This window comes from Rhipicephalus microplus, chromosome 9, assembly GCF_043290135.1.
Source record: "Rhipicephalus microplus isolate Deutch F79 chromosome 9, USDA_Rmic, whole genome shotgun sequence".
In the NCBI taxonomy this organism is placed as follows: Eukaryota; Metazoa; Arthropoda; class Arachnida; order Ixodida; family Ixodidae; genus Rhipicephalus; species Rhipicephalus microplus.
The window spans coordinates 58078955-58098635 of record NC_134708.1 but is presented as its reverse complement, the minus strand read 5'-3'; the positions used below and the strand labels follow the sequence as shown (position 1 = coordinate 58098635).

The window sequence follows — 19681 nt, the reverse complement described above, 5'->3', positions numbered from 1 at the left end:
GCTGTGGAGCAACATGCTCCACCTCAGTAACCGGCCACTTTTAGGCGACGATATCTATGCGGCACCAAGAGCGGCTCACACTTGCGACGTTGCACAGGGGAACAACGATACGGCTTGCTACTGATTGACTCCTCACCGCTTAGCTCGATATCGGGTTCGATCACCGTCGTGTCTCCGGGACGGTCCGATAACACATACCCAAACTCGGAAACAATCTTTCTCAGGTCCTCCTTCTCAGGTCCTCCTTCACTTAAGCTAGGCTCTAGGTTCAACTGCTCCCAGATTACTTTCGATCCCCCTTCGATTACCTCACTAGAACTCAAACTTTCTGCTTCCTCTTCCTCTGAAGCATTTAAGAGTAAATTTACGACTGTTTTCAAGTTACTGTGATAAATTTTGTTCGGCCGCCTTCCTAATTTCTCTTCACAATTGGTATCAGAAAGCTTCGATACTACTTTTGCGGGCCCTTCCCAATCAACCTCAAGCTGGTTCCTCTTGGACGGCTGCAGCAGCGTTACCTGATTATCAACTTCAAAAGCGCGCTTCTTCCCCGATTTCTCGTAGTGCTCCTTCGACAGCACTTTTGCCGCGTTTTTCTGGCTTTCCACTCGCGCTTCAATTTGGCTTTCCACTAGCGCTTCAATCGAGAAATCCTCACGTTGCTCTCCAATGAGCGTCTCTCGATCAACTCTCGGCAGCTCGCTCCAACTTTCCGCTACAGGCGAGAGCGTTGCAACCCTCTCGCTCTGACTCAATGGCGCCACGTCGTCTCCCCTTTCTCCGGAAACCGCGCCGGTCGTGTCGGCGACGGGCCGCTCGCGTGACTGCTCCCATGACTCATGCGGAAACTTTCCTTTCTGGGGTTCCGTCGACCCGCCGACAAGGTCACTTGAGAGTTCACCGCATGGAACCAGATCAAGCTGCCGCGATAGCTTCCGCGCTTGCGATCGCGTGAGAGCCATGCACGCTAAGTTGGGGAAGAACGATTTGCCCTGCTCTTTGAGAAGCTGCTCCGAGTTGTTGGAGAAAAGATAAGGAAAACGATCGTTCAGCGCGGCAGACACAGCCGCTTCGGTGCGAAGCTTACCGAACGGGCCTTCAATGACAACCGTGGCGATTGGTAAGCGAACACTCTGCTCCTCGGCGACTTGCCTGATCCACGCGCATTCTCCTGTGAAGTCATCCGGAGACACCAATGAAGGATGGACAACGTCCATGGTTGCCGCTGAGTCTCTAAGTGCTCGGCACGTTTTCTTATTCACCCTAATTTCTTGGAGATACGGCTCCAACAACCGAATGTTTTTCTCTGATTCTCGGATCGTTGCGAAGGCAAACTTTTCCTGACAGTTTCTCGCGATGTGCCCTTCCTTTTTACAGTTGTAGCAGATTAGCGGCTTCCGTTTGTTTTCCGATTCAAATGCCTGTGTGGTAGAAACCTCACTCGATTTCTCCGCTTCTGCTTGCCCTTCCCCTACACTGTCCTTAGTAAGAGATGGGTCCTTTTTGAAATTACGGTGCGGAACGGGTTTCCGTTGATCAGGTTTCCTTGAAAAGCCCTCTTTTCTCTCATCTTTTTCAACGCGCACTGCCCTGCTGTGCAACTTTCGGCGAGTATAATACTCCTCAGCTAACTCTGCTGCCTTGTTTAGCTGTACTTCACTAAGTCTGTCCTGCAGCCAAAGTCTGACATTATCCTCGATGCAGCGGTAGAACTGCTCCAGTGCCACGCATTCCACCACTTTATCGCGATCATCATAAACACCTTCGCCCTTGAGCCATTCAATTAAATCGGCTTTAAGACGAAACGCGAAGTCAACGTGTGACTCATTCCCCTTTTCAGCATACCGGAACCTTTGCCTGAAAGCCTCGGGTGACAACTTATAACGTCTCAAGAGCACTTCCTTAACCTCGTCATAGCTCTCAAACGCTTCCCTAGACAAGCAAGTTAATGCGTCGGACACTTCGCCGGGAAGAAGAGCTAACAGGTTCTGCGCCCAAAGAGACCGCTCCAAAGCGTTTCGCTCACAGACGTGTTCAAACTTGACGAGATACTTCGCCATGTCCTCGCCTACTACGAACGGTGGCAGTTGATCCCGAATTCTAATACCGCTGACCTGACTCGTCGGAGAAGCTACGCTAGGCGCCTGCGAACACTGTAGGATTGCCAATTCTAGTCGTTTCAACTCTAGGCGCTCTTGTCTCTCGGCCTCCTCGCGCTCGCGACGTTCGCGCCTTTCAGCTTCTTCACGTTCGCGAGCTTCTCGCCTTTCAGCCTCTTCACGTTCGCGAGCTTCTTGCCTTTCTTCACGTTCGCGAGCTTCGCGCCTTTCTTCACGTTCGCGAGCTTCGCGCCTTTCAGCCTCCTCACGTTCGCGAGCTTCTACTTCTCGCCTTTCAACCTCCTCACGGCGTGCTTTGATATCCACCCAGGCCTCATCGACTTCCTCAGCCGACACTCCCTCATCCTTCATGATCTCAAGGATCGCTTGCTTTCGTTTCGCACGGCCCAAAGTAATGCCGAGTTCCTCACAAATTTCGATGAGTTCCTTCACTTTAAGGTTCTCCATCGTTCACACTAGCCTCTTGCTGTTTGCCCCTGTTAAGAATCTACTTGCCGTACCCACTATAAGCCTACTAGCAAGACGCGCAAGCAATTTTTCACACTCCCGTGTTTACCCCCTCCGCATTAACTTTGGTTTCAAAGCGCTTCGACTTGGCTTGAAACGATCAAAGCTCACTTCAATGCTTCACACAGCCCTTCTCTAAACTACTACAACCTGAGCTAGAGTAGTCTGGTGAACTGAGGGGAAAACATCAGGCACTCACCGCATCGATGTCGCTGACGCCGGCCGATCCCGCAGCTGCCAACCACTGTTGAGAAACGGCGGACCGATCCCGCCGAAGCCACCACTGTTGCGAAAGACGGCGACGCCGACGCGGTCCCGGAGGCGCCACTGCTTTCGACCCCGCCGGGAAGGTCACCAGCCGTTTGGTAGCGTATGTTTCTCAGCTCGCGACTGCTTCTGCGCAGAGCTGAGGAGACGAGCGGACGAGACGACGGTGAGTTAAACAAGGTTTATGTACAGCATATATACAGAGGCGTTACAATTTCGGCACTGGGGCCGGCAGAGACTCGAAGAGCCGAGCTCCTCTCTCTAACACATAGGTCAGCCTTTCGCCTAAAACCGCTGACTCACACACATGTCGGCTCTCCGACACGGGGACTCCTCTCTCTCGTAGGACCGCCGATCGCGACACGCCGCAGGGCTTCTTTTATTTGCACCGGGTCCAACCAAAGTGTCCAATCAGAAGCGCCGCGGGTCGTCCGGGCAGATTCCGCCAATGGGGGCCGCCGCGCCATGCGTCAGACCACCTGACACGAGGACGCCGGCTCGCTGTCACGTGCGCAACTGACTCACTGCACGTGGGCCCGAGGAGCGCCGCGCGTGTTCACGCCGTCGGGTTGTTCCCGTCAGGTGGACTGCGGGCTGGCCTTGACCCAGATTGCCTTTTTCAGAGGCACGGTCGTTTGACGAGGACTCGCTGGCATAACAGTATAGATCTATCACAGGCATCAACCTCGACTGCGATACCCCCAACAACGAGTACAACGCAATCGAATGCGAGCATTGCACGCGTCGTTGAAAATGTCGCGCCGGTTGAAGACAAGGCAGTGCGGCGAAAGGCCAGTGATGCCGAGCGCAAGCGGGCGAAGCGGGCCACGGACATAAACATCATTATAGTGCGAATTTGCTCTCACATATACGCGTAAGCTCACCGAGATTTCCCGAGAGGGTCTAATGGTTCCTGGGAATCGCAATGCGATCACACGGAAGAGTTTACGTTAACTTACTCGCGAATGCCAACGGATTTTAACTTTACTCCCCCTCATAGCATCACTCGGTGCATTCGCACTTAACCGTGTGCACCGTCAGAGGAATACTTGGGAGTTTTTTTTTTCCTGCGACGTATTTTATTGCTTGTTTTCTGTACCAATGTTCAACGATTACAAGACAGTAAAAACAGCCAAGAAATCTTGAATTTTTTGTATTGATAGCAACGTTGTAGGCCAAAATGTCCGCGCTGATGAGTGTACATCAATGCGGCCTTCACAAATGCACTTGTCGTACGGGTACTGGTGTGCGTTGTTTTTCAATAATCGATTCTTTGTCAATCACGGGCTTATGCGTGATCAGTTGTTATTGATATAAAATACTAATCTTTTAATTGCACCGCTTTTCATTTTGCGTTGTCACATCTCATTCTTGTCCGAATACGAAGCCGTGGCCTTCTTCCTTGCCTGTATCAGCTGAAGTGTGGTGGTGCCGTACACGTAAATAGAAATCTAATTTCCATACTAAGAATGAAGAGAGAGAGAGAGAGAGAGAGAGTGAGTGAAACAACTTTATTTGGTCCACAATAGACGCGAGTAAACTCAGCGTCACCTGGCTAGGCCCACTCGGGGACCATCAGGTTAAACCTGACGGCCCTCGCGCGGGCCCTCTGGACGGCCAGGATTTGAGAGGTCTGGTCCTGGGCCTTGATGAGTCGCTTCATTTCCTCTTGGGTGAAAGGGGGACCGGCAGAGGCGCAGCCCCACAGTACATGTTCGAAGTCCGCATAACCACCACACAGGGGGCAGTCCGGGCTTGGAAACCGTTCAGGGTACATTGTGTGCAGTGCCGCAGGGCTCGGGTAAGTGTTAGTTTGTAGCAGTCGGAGAGTAACAGCTTGGGCCCTGCATAGCGAGGAGTGTGGTAGAGGCAGCAGTCTTCTTGACAGATAGTGGTGCTTGCATATCTCGTTGTAGGAGCAGAGAGGCTCAGGTCGCCCAGGAGATGACGCGTTACCCGGCACACGGTCAGTCAAACCTCGTGCAGCCGAGTGCGCCTCCTCGTTGGGATTGAGCGAGGCACCCTCAATGGTTCCAAGATGCGCAGGAAACCAGAGCAATGAGTGATTTTTGAGGTCTTTGACTTTTTGAATAATCTGTAGGACCTGGGGAGCCACCATGCCCATCTGGAAGGCCTTGATAGCGGCCTTGGAGTCTGAATAAATTGTGTCATGTACACCGTCCGTCAATGCAAGAGCAATGGCAACCTGCTCTGCAACGCTGGAACTAGAAGTGCGGATGGTAGCGCAGCTGATGACTCTGCAATCACAGTCGACGACCACTGAGGAGAAGGCTTCTTCTTGAATGTAAGAGAGAGAGAGAAGAAACTTTATTGAAGTGTCCCTGCTGGGGTCAGAGGTGGCGGCGGAGCGGGAAACTGGCCCCTCTTGTAAACTCCTTCCTCAGTCCGCGGCCAGGCCTTAAATCTTGGCGGCGTCTTCGGCCAGCCGGACAGCCCAGAGCTGGTCCTCCGGGAGCGTGCTGCGCAGCAAAGCCTCCCACTGCTCGGCCGTGGTGATTGTGAATGTAGGGTTCGTTCTATGTTTAGCTGAGTGAGTGGCTGCTGGGCAGGCCCATATGATTGGTCGATCAAGCGTTAGGTGCACCGCACACTTTGCATCGTGGTGTGTGAACAGTGGGGTGAATACGGCTGCACAGTGACGGACAGGGGAAAGTGCGTGTCTGTATTAGACACCAGGTAGTGGACTGCTGCTTACTAAGGCACTTGTCTAGTGGTGGTGTATTACCGCAAGTCTGGACTTGCGGTAATACATTAGGATTTCTCCAAAGGTAACCATTCTGTCCCTCGCAATGTCGCGAAACGGAAGACCATTATCTCCCGCTCAGCCGCGTCAGGTCGCGAGGGGTGGTGCTCTGTTGGATGACGCACCCGGTGGACGAGAGCTCGGGCGGCGTCATGAGCGTGTTCGTTCCCCGCAAGCCCCGAGTGGCCCGGAGTACAGACGATCAAAACGCGGCGGCGACGTAACAGAGGTGTACTTGTGAGAATTCGGAGCGCCGGTTGGGAGATCAAACCTTTGGTAAAGTTGCGGATGGCAGTCTTGGAGTCGCTTATGATGCAGGATGCTTGGGTTGAAGCGTAGGCGAGAGCCATGGCTGCTTCTTCGCCTTCTTCGGGTTTGTTTGTGCGAAAGGTGCCAGTTGCGGTAATGATGTACTGCGGCCCGGTGGCTATAGCGAGGGCCCTGGCCCGATGCGTAGAATATTCCACTACGTCTACGTACGCCACGTGCGTGGCTTTCGCGTAGCGCCTACCTAGCTGCTTGGTGCGGTCTACTCGTCTTTCCATGTTATATTCAGAGTTCATATTGCGTGTTATGGGAGGAATCACGAAGCTGGCGCGAATGTGCGAAGGAATTGGGAGTTTCTGGCCAAACTGGGAGACGTAAGGTATGCCGAGTGCGCACATGAGATGACGTCTTGTAGGAGTTTGGCCTAATCTTTCGTAGTGCGATATACGTTGGGCTTCAATGAATTCGTCTATAGTATTGTGAAGTCCTAGGTCATTGAGTTTCGCATTGGGCGTAGACATGGGGGATGCAGCGCGCACTTGTAGCAGCGCCTGATCATCATGTTTGGTTTTTTTCTTGTCGTTGAGCGTAAGTTTCATAAATGGAGCAACGTAACGGATTCTGCTTATGGAGAAGGCGGTCACCAGTCGTATGAGATTGGCATCTTTCATGCCGTGCTGTTTATTGGCGATGCAGGAGATGAGCCTACTAGTCTGATAGACACGATGGTGCAGTAGTTGCATTGTTTCGGAATTGCCGCCGTTCTGTTTTCAGAAGCCCAATACGTGAATGGTAGGCACTGTTCATATAGGGTGATGTTGCACATTCAGATTTATCGTGGGAAGGTCTCTGTTGTAGGGAGATCTAGGTCGATATACGAGTAACTCTGACTTTTGGGGTGAGCAGGACAATTCTCTTTGTTCAGCATAAGTTGTGATTCTATCAATAGCCAATTGAAGTGCATCCTGTATGTCTCCATCGCTACCTTTGGCAATCCACAAAGTGATATCGTTCGCGTATATGCTATGGTGGAGGTCGGGGATATCTTCTAGAAGTGGCGGAAGGTGAAGCATGGCCAGGTTGAAAAGAAATGGAGAGAGGACCGACCCGTGTGGTGTCCCTTTCCCACCGAGAGTGATGGAAGGTGCAGGCAAATCATTGACCAAGAGGGTGGCTGTCCTGTCCGTTGAACAGTTGTGGATGTAGCAGTAGTATATGGGCGCCTACGTTGAGCTTGGCGAGAGCGTCAAGGATGGATGAATGTAACGCATTGTCAAATGCCTTGGTGACGTCTAGTCCCAGAATGGCATGTGTCCCATACCGAGAGCCGTCTTCACCGTCGATAACGTGACTCTTCAGTTGCAGCATTACGTCTTGTGTCGAAAGTTTAGGGCGGAATCCGAACATTGTGTGTGGGTAGAGGGCATGCGTTTCCATTTAACTTTGCAGTCGAGTGTGAATAACGTGCTCGAGTTCATTGCCGACACAAGATGTAAGAGATATCGGCCGTAGGTTCTCGATAGTGAGTAGTTTTTCTGGTTTAGGTATCAGAATGACTGTGGTGGTTTTCCATATTGTTGGTATTTCTCCAGACTCCCAAACCATTTGCAGATAAGATGTGAGCGTTTCAAGTGATTCTTCGCCAAGGTTTCGTAAGATTTTATTTGTAACTTTATCCGGGCCAGGCGCTAATTGGGGTCTTAGTTGTGGAACTGCGGACCTTACTTCCGCTTTTGTAGTCTGGAAATCGAGGGCTGGATTGTCCACCCCAGTGTAGCATGGGAGATCAACCGAAGTAGCACTGACAATTTACCGACAAGATAGGTCCTGGATAAGGTCTTCATTAATACGTGGATAATTGTGCAGAGCAGTGATTAAGGAGTGGCGCTGAGCAGTTTTTGGCGATGTTGGTTCTATCATATGACGAAAAATATTCCACGTTTTGGGCACGTTAGGTGAGCGTTCCGTAACGTTGCAAAGCTTATGCCAGTTCTGGCGGGAGAGTTGAAGGGCGTAATCTTCAATCTGACGCGTTAATATAGCAATGCGTTTGCGTAATGAGCGGTTCAATTTGTTGGAGTCACGGTTGGAGTTATAGCGCTTGAGCGGACCAGCGAGGGCCTCCCACATGTGCAGCAGCTTGGTGTCTACCGTGTCGCCTACGCCGTCTTCTGGGGGAGTCTTGGTAGCACGCTTAACGTCTCGTAGTAAGGAAGCTGTCCATTGGCCGATCGAGGTGGCATATTCTGGAGAGGCCGTTGCCCGCGATTCGCGGAAGACATCCCAGTGAACCTGGGCAGGTTGTTTGGGTTTCCTGCACTGCGGCCCAGCCTTGACGATCGTTTGTATTATATAGTGGTCGCTGCCTAGATCTTCATGAAGGTTGAACCACTCTGCATGCGTAATGTTCGCAGTGAAAGTGAGGTGAGGAGTGGTGTCTCTCGCAAAACTGTTGCCCAACCGCGTAGGGAAGGCAGGGTCGGTGATAATGGTGTCGCCAAGATTGTGGGTGTCTTGCCACAGCATTCGTCCTTTTATGGTGTCGTACATGTAGCCCCAAGCGGGTGATGGAGCGTTAAAATCCCCTACCACGGGGAGGGGGGAAATTCTCGCCAACTTCTTGACATAGGAGAGGAGCTTGTGGAAATGATGGGGTTGTCGTGGGCTGCTGTAAATATTGACCAAGAACATACTGGTGGGTGTCCGGCGAGATGAAGAGAGGATTTCCAATATAATGTGTGGCACTGCATCAGAGAGCGAGGGGTGTTGAATAACAGGGATATTTCGTTTCACGAGGATGGTAAGGACTTCGCGACTGTCAGGGATTTGAGCAGTCGTAAAGGAGGCGTATCCGACCAGATTAGCCTGCCCGCCCGATTCCTGTAAAGCAATAATATCTGGTGTATCTGTTTCTTTGAGTGTGAATAGAAATTGTAGCACGCTCCTCCTACGGTGGTAGCCGCGGCACTTCCAGTGCCAGATGCTGTACTGAGTGTGTAGATTACGCATGACCATCTTGGTTAATGCGGCCATAAGGCTTCTGATGCGAGTGTGAGTGAGAGTGATGTGTACACCACTCAAGCTCCGTGACTCTGCTATTGTAGCTGGCGAGCAGACTCGAAAGTGAGGCTTCCAGGTTTTTCTCGATAATTGCCGCTCACGCTTCCAGCTTTCCGTCGAGCATTAAGGTAAGGTGATGCTCTAACTTTGCTGTGCGGATTGAATCGAGGGATCGCTATAGTGTTTGTGCAATGGTTTGTTCAAGGATTAGCGGTAACTGCCATTAAAGTACGGTTTGAATCGTCTCATAAAGTTGCTTCTGCGGTACAGACTCTCAAAGTCGGTGCTGAGGCGGTCGGAGGTTGCGACGATGGTGTGGCTGGTTCTTCTCTGTCTGGAGCCCTTCGTTTGGCGTGGAGGTTAGCGGAGTGAAGCAGAGAAGAGGGCGGAGGTTGCTGGGCAAGTTGTTTCCGAAGAGCAGTGTTTTCGACGAGAGAGAGAGAGAGAGAGAGAGAGAGAGAGAGATAAAGATGCAAGGAAAGGCAGGGAGGTTAACCAGACGCATATCCGGTTTGCTACCCTGCACTGGGGAAGGGATAAAGGGGAGAAAAGAGGTTGTGTGCACTGGGGAAGGGATAAAGGGGAGAAAAGATTTGTGTGCAGAAGATACTAGGACCTTGGGCATCTGCCTCAGTTGCGCAGAAAGCAACTAAAGCACTGCTACTTTACCTAAAGTCAACAAACCTGAGTGACCGCCTGTAGACTGTGTGCTCCCCGAGTGTGCTCGTGATTGTGTGTACCTTCTCATCTTTTCAACGCGAAGTTCTTTTACTAACATACGGAGTGAACGCAGCTCCAGTGTGATAGTACTTAACATGATTTCCTTATTAGGTGTGGTCGTGTGTGCAGTTGTAGGCGCTGTATTATGTATAGGAGCAGGTTGGGAGGCACTGCTACGGCTTACGGCTTACCGTAGGGGTGGCGAGGGTGAGACCGGGTTGCCGCTGCTGAAGGGGGGGGGGGGGGGGGAGGGACCATCCGAAGCCTCGGGCGCCGCAGATCTCAATATGAGCTCCTGGGGCTGATTCCGGCGCCGCTGCTTTGATCGGCTGCGGGAGCCACGACGCTTCGTGGTTGGACTGGGACTGGGGGAGCGGGTGTCGCTAGGCTTCACCTCCTGGCGTTCTGGATAAGCATCTTGCGTGGAAATCGTGGTTGAGAGGCACTGTTGTTGTTGTAGCTTAGCTTTTTTTTGGTGCCGATAAATGAGAAGGCGAGGTGTTTCAGCTTGTCGGCGTGTCATGTCGTCGTCCCGATCCATCATAAAAGGGTAGGCTCCACAAAATTTGTTTCAATCTCCGTATTCGCCACTGTTCTATACTATGCATATTACGACTTAGAAAATACGTCGTTACTGCCCAAAACAGCATTATGGCTTGCTGCTACCGCTATCGGCCCTTTCTTCTTTCTCTGATTGGCCATTAGCAGCCATTGTGCTTTGGGAAACACTGGCACACAGTTAATGCTTCTACCCTCGTCAAGTGTCATGCTAGTGGAATAGAAACACCCTTTCATACATGCCCTTTATCTGCATGCACCTTCGCCTCTCCAAGCTATCTTTTTTTGTAGCGTTCTTTAACGCACTTAACTTTCGAAATTCCGGGGGGCGCAGCGCCGCAATGTTGGCTTGCGGCGAAACATGTTCGAGAACTTTTCATCCACATGCTCAGATTTTAGTGCACGATAAAGAACGCCAGGTGATCGAAATTTCTGGAGCCCTCCACTACGGCGTCTCTCATAATCATATGGTGGTTTTGAGACGTTACACCCCACATATCAATCAATCAACTTCTCATCCGCAGGATGTGACGAATAGTCGCTGACGTGTGACACACACTGCAGTTAGGGTTTCACTTCTGTCCAATCCTTCAAAGGTATCGTCACGTATATGCAACACTCAGCCGCTGTCTATATGTAGTGGCGTTTCCTGGTCTCTCCTTAGTCAACACTGGATTGCCTCACAGATCGTCGACAGACTGACGAACCTTCTCGGTGGAGAAGCTTTTGGGTGCTTGGAACATGTAGGTCACGCCCAACACAGCTTAAAGCGTTTGTTATGACTTCATAATTTTTTTGTTATGACTTCATAATATTTTTACGCACCTACAGCGACTGTTTATAGGCCCATTTACCGCCACGTCACATCTCTTTTATCCACACTGCACATCGTACAGTTCATTATCATCGCTCTGGCGCTCTTTGGCCATATCTGGTCTTTGCGCCAATTAACTCCACTAATCATCATCAACATTTTCTCATCCGCAACAGATCAAGCGTGCAGTGTTCTCCATTGCACTCTGAGCTCGTGCCCTTTCATGAGAGCGTCCACACGCGTAATACCCCACGTGACGCGAGCGTTCCCTGTTGAGACAAAAAAAAAATACTTGCGTAAAAAATTAAGCGGATACCACCGCAAACGCGGTCGTCGACAGTAGCACCGGTTGAAGCCTGCTGACGAACAAATGATTCCAGTCATATTCTGTGACCGGTATCACCTGTCTGCATTTGACTGTCGGCCTCGCTGACCCTGACACAATGCGCAATGCGTTACAACGGTCAATATGACAGCATAAGACGCACACGTTGCGCATTATATTTTATTTTCTATTATTACGTTGTTTACGAGTTTCTCGACGCGACCACGGCAATCGCGCACTACTAGATCTTATGCACCTAATGAACATGGGCACCCGTTTTATAGTTTTTCTTTCGTGTTTGTTTATGCTTGTACATTTCTTCGTCATTTTCTTTCTTAGCTTCGCCCTCTTCTTTCCTCTTTCTCTCCTCCTATCTCTCTTTCCTCTTTCCTACTCTCGAAAGTGTAATCAGGTGTTGTGCCCCTCTAGGTGGCAGATGCCAGCTTGTTCTCTCTCTCTTTTTTTTCTCTCTCTCCTTCCTTACCTGTGTATGCAAATCAAATAAGTGAAAAAAAAGCCCCTTTGTTAAAGTGTCCCTCGTGTTTTTTTTAATATTTTGGCGTATTGGTGTATTCTTACTAACCAGAAAGCGCTTTATAGTTGGAATTCTTATCTTCATTTCTGTCTTTTCGCCCCTCCTTGTAACAATGCTGTAAAGCCCTGACGACAGAATAAACGAGTGAATAAACAAAATAAATAATTGGTTCCGCTATCTTGTTTTTTTTTTTCATGCACTCGCAGCTCTTTCAGCCTACGGTTGTGAACCTGCACCCACGCACCTGCAGCCTTCACGCAAGCCCTGCGCGGAGATGTCACGGTCACACTCCCGGGGGCGGCGTCACGACCGAATGGAGTACGCAGCACGGGGGACCCGCAATGTGACCACCGTCGAGAGCTGTCACAACGCAACCGCGACCTTCACGCCACGCGATCTCCTTTGTTTTCGTTGATTAAACGGTATCGACTTTCGGTGTGCATTGTTCTGTCTCCCCGCTGTCTCTCAATCCTCTCACGCGGGGTCTGTGCCCTTGACGACACCGTGAAACGCTGCACGAGCTACAAGCCATGCTAGCTAACCGCGAAGCATACGGAAATGAAGCTTCACGATAAGGTTAAACGAGTGCAATGGGTGTGGCTTCCTCCCTTCTCTATACGACACACAGGGGGCACTCGAAACTGATTGTGGGGTCCGACTTCTAGGCTCCACTACAATGCACCAAATTGTTCGGGACTTAGCGCTGTACAGACGTTGCAGTGGGGTGGTGGTGCGATCTCGATGCGACACGAACCCAGTGTGAGCGCCAAAGGTCAGTCAGCTCTCTGAAAGACCGAAGGTCACGGGGTGCCCTTGGCCTTAAACGATGTTAGCAGTGGTCAGTGGGAGTTTGGCAGATGCTACTGCGACGACTTGAAAGTCCAATATAACCTGCCTGGAGAAATGACTTTTGCGAGTCTGTACAATATATGTGCATCAAGTGTTCCTTAGCCACGCAACATAATCATAGTTCACATACAATATATATAATCGTAAATCACTATATGTGTGCGCACAGGGAGGCAGGGGGGGGGGATGACGGCCCCCCTAGTCATTTAAGAAGGGAGCCGCAAAAGCCAGCCCCGTGCATTAAAATGATAGGGTGGGGGTGCTGCGACGTACCTTCGCCCCCCATCCCCCTGAATGGGAACGCTGCGCACGGCTGTGTAAATCATTGGTCATTGCTAACTTGCCATCCTCTCTTATGACACTCTTTGGCCAAGTCTGACCCTTGGGCCACCAACACACACACACACACACACACACACACACACACACACACACACACACACACACACACACACACACACACACACACACACACACACACACACACACACACACACACACACACACACACACACACACACACACACACACACACACACACACACACACACACACACACACACACACACACACACACACACACACACACACACACACACACACACACACACACACACACACACACACACACATCATCATCATCATCATCATCATCATCATCATTTTTTTGGACACTCGCTTGCAGAAATTTTGTCAGCTTGCGAATGAACATTTGTATGCGTTGTCTTTTCTGCCCTAGGCCGGTCTATTGTTGCCGTTGTGCGTGGGTATTTCAAGGCTGTACAGGTGCCACCAAATACATCTGTCAGACAATAATCTAGCCTCCAGTCTTCGAAGTGGTTTCAGCTGTACCATGTTCATTCATGTGCAGTGAATACCACTTTTGTCCTCAAGCTTCTCTACTGAATTGGCGCCAGACTTGTCCTTCGTAAATCTAATCGGGCGCCGTTGTGCAGGGGCTAGGAAAATATTTTTCGGGGTGGGGGGAAGTGCATCTTATTTGATCTGAAGTGTGTGCTGGCCAGGCAGATGGGATCGAGTGTCATTTCGGGCTCTATGCCATGGCGAAAAGAAAAAAATGTTGGAGTTGGTGGGGGGCTCGGACCCGGTGTGCCACCTCTTGGCTACGCCACTGCACCTGTGTCCTTTCTATAAAGCACATCTGACGATGATATACGTGCCACATTTTCGGTACCTCTTCTTTTAGTTCAAGAAAAAAATTGTAGAAACACACGTCTATTGGAATGAAGCTTTCCTTTCCTAATGAGAGGTATATTTAAGTCAAATGAAATGCTTGCGCAGTCGTTGAAGAATCTCTATTTGATTTGAGACACCTTTCTCCAATGATTACGCTAGTTTAGTCTTACTTTGTTTGTAAAACCGTTTTATTAGTGACTTTTACTTCAGAACTGCGTGTTATTTCTTGGCTGAGCTCTCACAGTAGCGTTAGTTGAAGTTTATTTGAAATATATACATTTAGGACACATTTAGAAAAAGAAGGCTTAATAAACGAACGAATTTGATGGTGTCTTGAGGGTCCCCTGTGTCTTGTTTATTCTGACTCCAAATGTTAGCCTACCCCTCTCATTCAGAGTCTTTGTACTTTGTTTTAGTCATAGATGGGTAGTTGATTCTGCGAGTGATGATGCAAGCAACAAAATATTCATGCCGATCAATCACATTTCGTTATTATTATCATTATTATTATTATGCATTTGTTGAATTCATTATATATTCTAATAAGTGCAATGGTACTTTCATTTGTTCTGAATTTTTTATTAGTTAAGTGTTTTCAGATCGTGGTTATTATATACAGTTTTAATTCAGTTTCTTTACGTTATTCTGGGCCGATCCTTCATCGAAAGAACGATTTGAAACACAATCACCTTCATTATTGTCATGGTCAACTTGCGACAATAACATTTGATCATCCACCATCAACCTGTGGGTGTTCAGGTGACTGCACACTCAAAATCGCAATACCGTTACCTTAACTCGCCCACTTTCTTAGTTGTTAGTATCGGGACTTCCAAAAGCTGCGATACCAATCTTTTTGGGCTGATATTACGCGGCAAGTATCAAGGACACTTTATGTAACACGACCATTACGCCAGCAGCCCGAGAACGAAGCATTTTGTTATCGGGCTGCTGATGCCAGATCACCATGCAGATAACACGCGTGCATGGGAGGTCTGTGGCCTTGATGACGTGTACGCGGGAGGCCACATAAGCACTATGGTTTATCAGTGTCACGTTGAAAGACGGAAACGAGAAGTCTGATTTCTAGACTGATAACCAGTAATGATATTAATAATGTATGGGGTTTTTCATCCCAAAACCCCGGTGGAGGGCTCCGGCATTGTGTGTGTGATGCGACATGTGTCTATCCTTCTCTCTCTATTTTACTCCCCTCTCCCCCTTCCCCAGGTGGAGGGTAGCAAACTGGACGCATAGTCTAGTTAACCTTCCTACCTTTCCTACATTCCTTCTCTCTCTCTCTCTCTCTCTCCGGCAGTTTCGACCATCTGGTGCACTGACATCGCACAGTATAGTGGCCTCTGTCATTTCGCCTGTGTTGAAATGTGACCACCACTTCCGGGATCGAACTCGCCACTTTCGGGAAAGGAGTCGTACACCCCAACCACTACCGCTTCGCAGGACTAAAAACCAATACCAACTAAACAGACAATAATACGACGCCAGCCCTTTAACGTGATTTAACAAATAATGAGTAGAAAGTCAGCTATGACCGACACAACTCACCAGTACGCCAAATGAAAACGTCTGCGTTGCTATTTCTCCTAGATTAGCGCGTTTAGACGTTCGCGTTGCGCACCCTCAAGTTTTCACGTCGCTCGCAGTGCAATACGAGTACGACTGCGGCATTTGCAGCACTACAGAGGTCACAGGACGGCTTTTAGCTCTCCCGTAGTGTAGAGTTTTAAGTACTCCAAAATCGTTACCCACTTTTTCTCCTCACACATTGCACAATGCCTTCCCAGTGTGCGTCAACGTCACCTCCGTTACATGCCCAAATGAGCGGACTTATTAACGGCTAATGAGAGGAGCGTTACCCTTGACATTTTTGAGTCGGCGTAAGCTCCCTCGAGGGACGTCATCAAGGTGAAAATACAGTTATCCGAAGCTATATCTGAGTCTATTGCCTCAGATCAACGCGCCTCAAACACGCAACTGTGAGGACACGTTACGCGATCAGCGTATCAGCGCTAAACGGCGTGGTTTCTACATTAATTTCACGGATTATCTGGCACCGTAGACACACCGTAAATGTGTGCACTAATTGGAGAGAATTCCCAAATTTAATTGACTGAAGCAGTTCTGTCACAGAAACTTGGATCACTGGGCAGGCGTTGCTTATAGAGACTCGACTAGGAAGTATCGCCAGTTTGATTGCTCGGGGTCTTTTAACTCCAAATTAGACAAAGTTAAACGACCCTTTGCAATTACGGGAAATTAAATTAAGCGTATATAAATTCACGTAGTGGTTACATGGCGCGATGAGTGTCATGTGTTTGATGAAAGTTTAACTAGGCGTCTCGACGTATCCAGCGAAGTGAATCTGCCTGATCTGCCCTTTTCATCTTTTATACCGAGCCACAAATTTTGTTTTAGAAATTTATGTGTATTAGAAATTTGTTTTGAGAATATTAGGAGCCATAAATTCCATAGTGGGAGTTCACCGCATCATCTAAAAATTTTATTGAGTTTTTAACTCCCGTACCTTCATAATACTTGTCTTACCATTTGTTACTTCACACTGCGTCAGGAAGTGAGTGCATCAGAAAACTTGCATCTCGTACGTGTAATTACCTATGCTAATTTTAATATCACTGGGAAGTTGTGTGTGCATTGAATTACTTCTTCCTAATCTCTTTTTTTTGTGGTACTACGGGGAAGTTGTAGTTTGTCCTTTAGCTGTTGGTGAGTGACGGCCTTTCAGTGCTGCTAGGACAGCTATGTAAAGAGGAAATGTTGACAGCTGTGACGGGTGTAAATGACAACGCTATAGCGCTATAAGCCGCAGACTGACACTATACTTCAAAACTAAGTGGTACCCCATTTTCTGATATTTTCTTAAACTGGTCTGTTTTACTTCTTCTTTATTGCGAGGAGTCCTTATCGGTGAGCGAGTGGAAAGCTTTTCGAACTTAAGGAATTTTACAAAAAAAGGTCTTTTTCTTGTACGCTAACAAGTATCGCGTCTGAAAGACCGTGAATAATTTGACAAGAACTGTTTTAGCAAAATATTTGCCAAGACAGATGCAAAAATCTGGACAATTTATTGTTCATTGTCTGTAGTGACGTTTATACAAGATAAGGCTGAAAAGTCTTCGCTTGACCAATACGATTGGTCTGTTTTGATGCACCATACTTTTTTGTATGAATAAGTATACATAAGGCGAAGCTAGTGGCAACGCGTGGCGTGGGCTGCTACTCCTATCAACAGTCGACGGTGCCAAGTAATGAGCAAGCACAATACTATACAAACTGGACCAACATTGAAACACTTGATCCCAGTTCTTGAATGTAAAAACGTGTCCATTCTACAGAAATGTTCACAAAGGACACATATTCTCGCATAACATTAATGTCCACCTAGAAGTTCCCACACCACATCATTGGGCTCCTGCCAAGTGTGTCTTCCCCCTGACTGCACCAGCTCTGTTTGTACAAACACGAATATATACCATTCAGGAGTCCATGCCTGAAGAGGACCAAAGTGATTGATGCCAAACTAGCTTATAAGTCCATGTCATGGCACAGCGCCTAAAGGCATTGCTTTTCATCCCAAACACGTATGCCAGCCACCGACACGCCCACTTCTGATCAAGCGTCAAATTGCACTGGCACCCTGACGGCTTACGTGGCTTCAACTCCATTCCTCGTGGGCATCAATCAATCCTCTGCACCACAACCAGCGTCAACCTGGTCATTAATTAGGCAAGTACGCGCAAGCCGGAGTGCGATACACGGAGTGCGCATTTCGATTCATATTCATTAACGTCGCACGAAGCGGCGATAGAAGCACCACCCCGTGGTTTTCCTGAGTGGCCCTGACACGTCGTGCAGGACTTCAGTGAGTTTGATGACCGCGCGATTAGCGGCAGCCACACCAAAGGACCGAGCCACTGCTGCAACGCGTCCACCTCTTTTGAAGTCACCTATTTTCTCTTGTGCTCTATGGGTTGCGCAAAGACCGCCGCTCTCCTTTACTCTCACTTCCTTTCCCTCTCATACGGCTCGCTTTCGCATCCCCCGCTTTGTCCCGGCAACCGCCCTCCCGCCAAGTCCCCTACTCCAATCCATCCCGCACCATCAGTACCATGCAGGGCCTGGGGTTCTAGCTCTGCCTCGAGCTAACGCAGCCACCGAACTCGTACGCACATCAGAATAGCCTGTAATTGGTCGATACCCATCAAAATTGTCCATATTGTAAATATCTCTGAGGGTCTGCGCTTCTTAGGAACAGGGCTGGCTCATTTTGATAATTTTTTTTCTAATGCCAGTCGTCCCCTCCTCTTCACTTATTTGCCCGATCGTGAATAACCCGTCCATCTCTTGCTTAGAAGGGAGAGGGAATCAGACAACATCATCAGCAGCAGCCAGTTGTAACGAAGCCAGAATTTCTTCACCTGGAGCTGGTGTGGGGTGGAGGGTTCAACTGCACTTTATGTATGTTCTTGCTCATATATATATATATATATATATATATATATATATATATATATATTGACAAACTTCGGGAGGAGAAATTGGAACCCCCCCACTCCCCCTTCTCACATTGGGGCTATGCAGTTGTCAGCAGCCATGCATGTGCTCCTCTTCAATGGCACCTTTTCCGATGTGCACTGCACGGTACTGCTGAAACCAAATGACACGGCGCGCCAATGGCTCTGCCTGTTTCCCTCTCCGGCAGATGGCGTCCGCTCCCGAGTCCCTTTAAAAGCCACCTGGAAACGGAGAGAGCGCGCGCCACACGACAAGAAAGAGAAACAAAGAAGGGGAGAGGGAGATACAGAGCCGTAGTAGTCGACGTCATCGCGCCGGCGCGCGCGTGGAGAGGGCGCTCTGTGTCCCGCGCGCTCGGCGCGCGCCGTACGCGTCTGGACCGCGCTCAGCGTAAAAGAGAGAGAGAGAGAGAGAGAGAACGCCGCGTCAGGCCGCGTCGCTCTCGCCGACGCCAATACGCGCGGCGGTCGGCGCGTGTGGCTGCGCATTGACCGGCCGCGCTGGTTCCCTTGTTGCTTGGGTGACGCGTCGTCCTTCGTCGTCGTGTGCGCGTGTGTTGTCGTGTGGTGGGACGCCCCGTGACAAGCGCGGCGGTCCCCGGTGCACACCATGTGAGGCGAGCATGCGTCTCGTCTTCGGAGCTCTGCTCGCCATCGCCCTGTGTTTGTCAACGTCGTGGTTAAGAGGACTGTCGTCGAAGCCAGGTGAGTTCAGAGCGCGTGGTGAATCCAAGCGTCGCGAAGGAAAAAAAAAAATCATGGAGCACTCTTTTTTTCGTGAATTCGTTGCGCAAGTGGTGCGTTCGCGGAACTGAAAGGGGTGGGGGGTGGTTTGGCTTTTCGATCCCCAGTTCTCAGGATCGCCATCGGTTGTTCTCCCTCACCCGCTTTTCTCCCATTCGTGAGTGCTATGTCGTGCGTTATCCTCATAATTTGTCCACTCTTGCAGCCAATCTCTCATCTCACATTACCCTACGACTTACCGTTGGAGGTGGTAAATACGCTACGTTGTAAGGGTTTCTTTACGTTAATTGCGAATGTATACAAATGGGCAAAAAAAATATAATAACGAGGATGGAAGAATATTGAAAAATAACTGGCCACAACATCCTGATTCACCGCAGTGGCATCGCGACCAACAGGAC

General features: G+C 49.4%; 2 protein-coding genes across 3 annotated transcripts in view; both read left to right on the top strand.

Moving 5' to 3' along the window:
* The window catches only part of LOC119163307 (calcium and integrin-binding protein 1), a 68467-nt gene extending 56088 nt beyond the window's left edge, over positions 1-12379 (top strand). The window contains exon 7 of the mRNA XM_037415270.2: positions 12144-12379. Within this exon, the coding sequence (XP_037271167.1) occupies positions 12144-12165 (22 nt within the window). The 3' untranslated portion in view covers positions 12166-12379. The remainder of the gene's footprint in view (positions 1-12143) is intronic.
* A 6597-nt stretch (positions 12380-18976) lies between these two features.
* The window catches only part of LOC119163309 (uncharacterized), a 135037-nt gene continuing 134332 nt past the window's right edge, over positions 18977-19681 (top strand). The window contains exon 1 of one of the 2 annotated variants that reach the window (XM_075873698.1): positions 18977-19241. In XM_075873698.1, coding sequence (XP_075729813.1) covers positions 19160-19241 — 82 coding nt within the window. In that variant the 5' untranslated portion in view covers positions 18977-19159. The remainder of the gene's footprint in view (positions 19242-19681) is intronic. The other variant, XM_037415273.2, reaches the window with a different exon arrangement.